Consider the following 1251-nt stretch of genomic DNA (forward strand, 5'->3'; position numbering starts at 1 on the left):
CTAACAACTAAACCTATGGGATAACGCTTACCCCTAGTGGTATCTGCCTGCATGGTGGTATTACACCATGATGAATTGATTTYCCCTAAGTTATTAGTAGGTCTTGTGGCAAACAATTTAAAACAAAAATASTCATCTCTTTCAAGAGCAGTGAAGGGGCCTGTCTGTGTGCGATTAGGAGCTGCCGGAAAAATGGCCTCTAAAGTGGAACAGMTGGGTGTGGTTAGTGTCATAGTTAGATTAAGCATACAATGAAAACCTAAGACATCTGAAGGGATCAATGGGGCTGGATCAGTAAAGAGGATGGGTCTAGCTGCCGCACAGGCCACACACTCAGACAAAAGGGCCTGTCGTGCAGCCTCAGTAACCCACTCTAGCCACAAGTTAATCTCCCTGTAACCGGTAGACATAGCAATAACATCTACAGGGGTGAGGCTGGAATAATCAACCGATTTCACACCTGGGCTCATCTCGGGCACAGGGAGCAAAGGAGGAACAGTTACTGAGTTGGTTGAGGGGTCCTCTGGCGGGGTATCTACCACAGTAATCTGAATCCACCCATAGGGATCTTTGCCAAAAACGTCTGCCCCTAGTGTTAACATCAAGTTTTTGTTACGCGGGTTTGCAAGTCCAATACCTCTGTAGAACCCCCTAAAGATAGTTGCAGATTTAATAGACAATGAAATTGGATTTTGCGTTGGGGAATAATTCCTCTGGATTGACATATATTTTTTCCACCAGGCACGGATTTCCTTATCATGTTGTATAAATCTTTCCTCTTTAAAGTTATYGGCTTGGTCATAGGGAGTCCAGTCCCCTGTATAGAGAGTTACCTGATTCCAACCACAATTACCAAACGTTGCTCCACAATCACGGAGATCATAACTCACACATGGACAAACATATATGTCTACATGCCTSTAAGAGGCGTTTTTGTTACCACATTGAATGACTTCGCACAGATCAAAGGTGAAAGTAGTACTACTACCCTTAACATAAGTCAACTTCAAAGCCCTGTACCCACTCTTGACTACATATTCTCGCTTACCACGCTCCTCACTGCACTGAATACCACCTGGGATCACACAGAACCATTCTAATGCAAAGATAACAGAGACAATCACAGCTAACAGAGAACCTGCTCCCAGGGTCATCTTCATCCATTGTCCAACAATCATTTTTCTCTCCTTATATAAAAATCACAAACTACGTCAAAATACCAAATATAGTAAAACTTATAATAAACAAATT

The 1251-nt window shown here is 42.7% G+C and overlaps 1 protein-coding gene across 1 annotated transcript; it reads right to left on the reverse strand.

Annotated features, from left to right (window-relative positions):
• Positions 1–316: 316 nt before the first annotated feature.
• Positions 317–1251, reverse strand: LOC106528778 (uncharacterized; the record flags this gene model as incomplete). The annotated part of the gene is given in 1 exon segment (XM_014024028.1): positions 317–1251. A coding segment is annotated over 1 exon segment (862 nt), but the record flags the coding sequence as incomplete, so codon positions are not given.

The sequence above is a fragment of the Austrofundulus limnaeus genome, unplaced genomic scaffold (genome assembly GCF_001266775.1).
Source record: "Austrofundulus limnaeus strain Quisiro unplaced genomic scaffold, Austrofundulus_limnaeus-1.0 Scaffold404, whole genome shotgun sequence".
Lineage (NCBI taxonomy): Eukaryota > Metazoa > Chordata > Actinopteri > Cyprinodontiformes > Rivulidae > Austrofundulus > Austrofundulus limnaeus.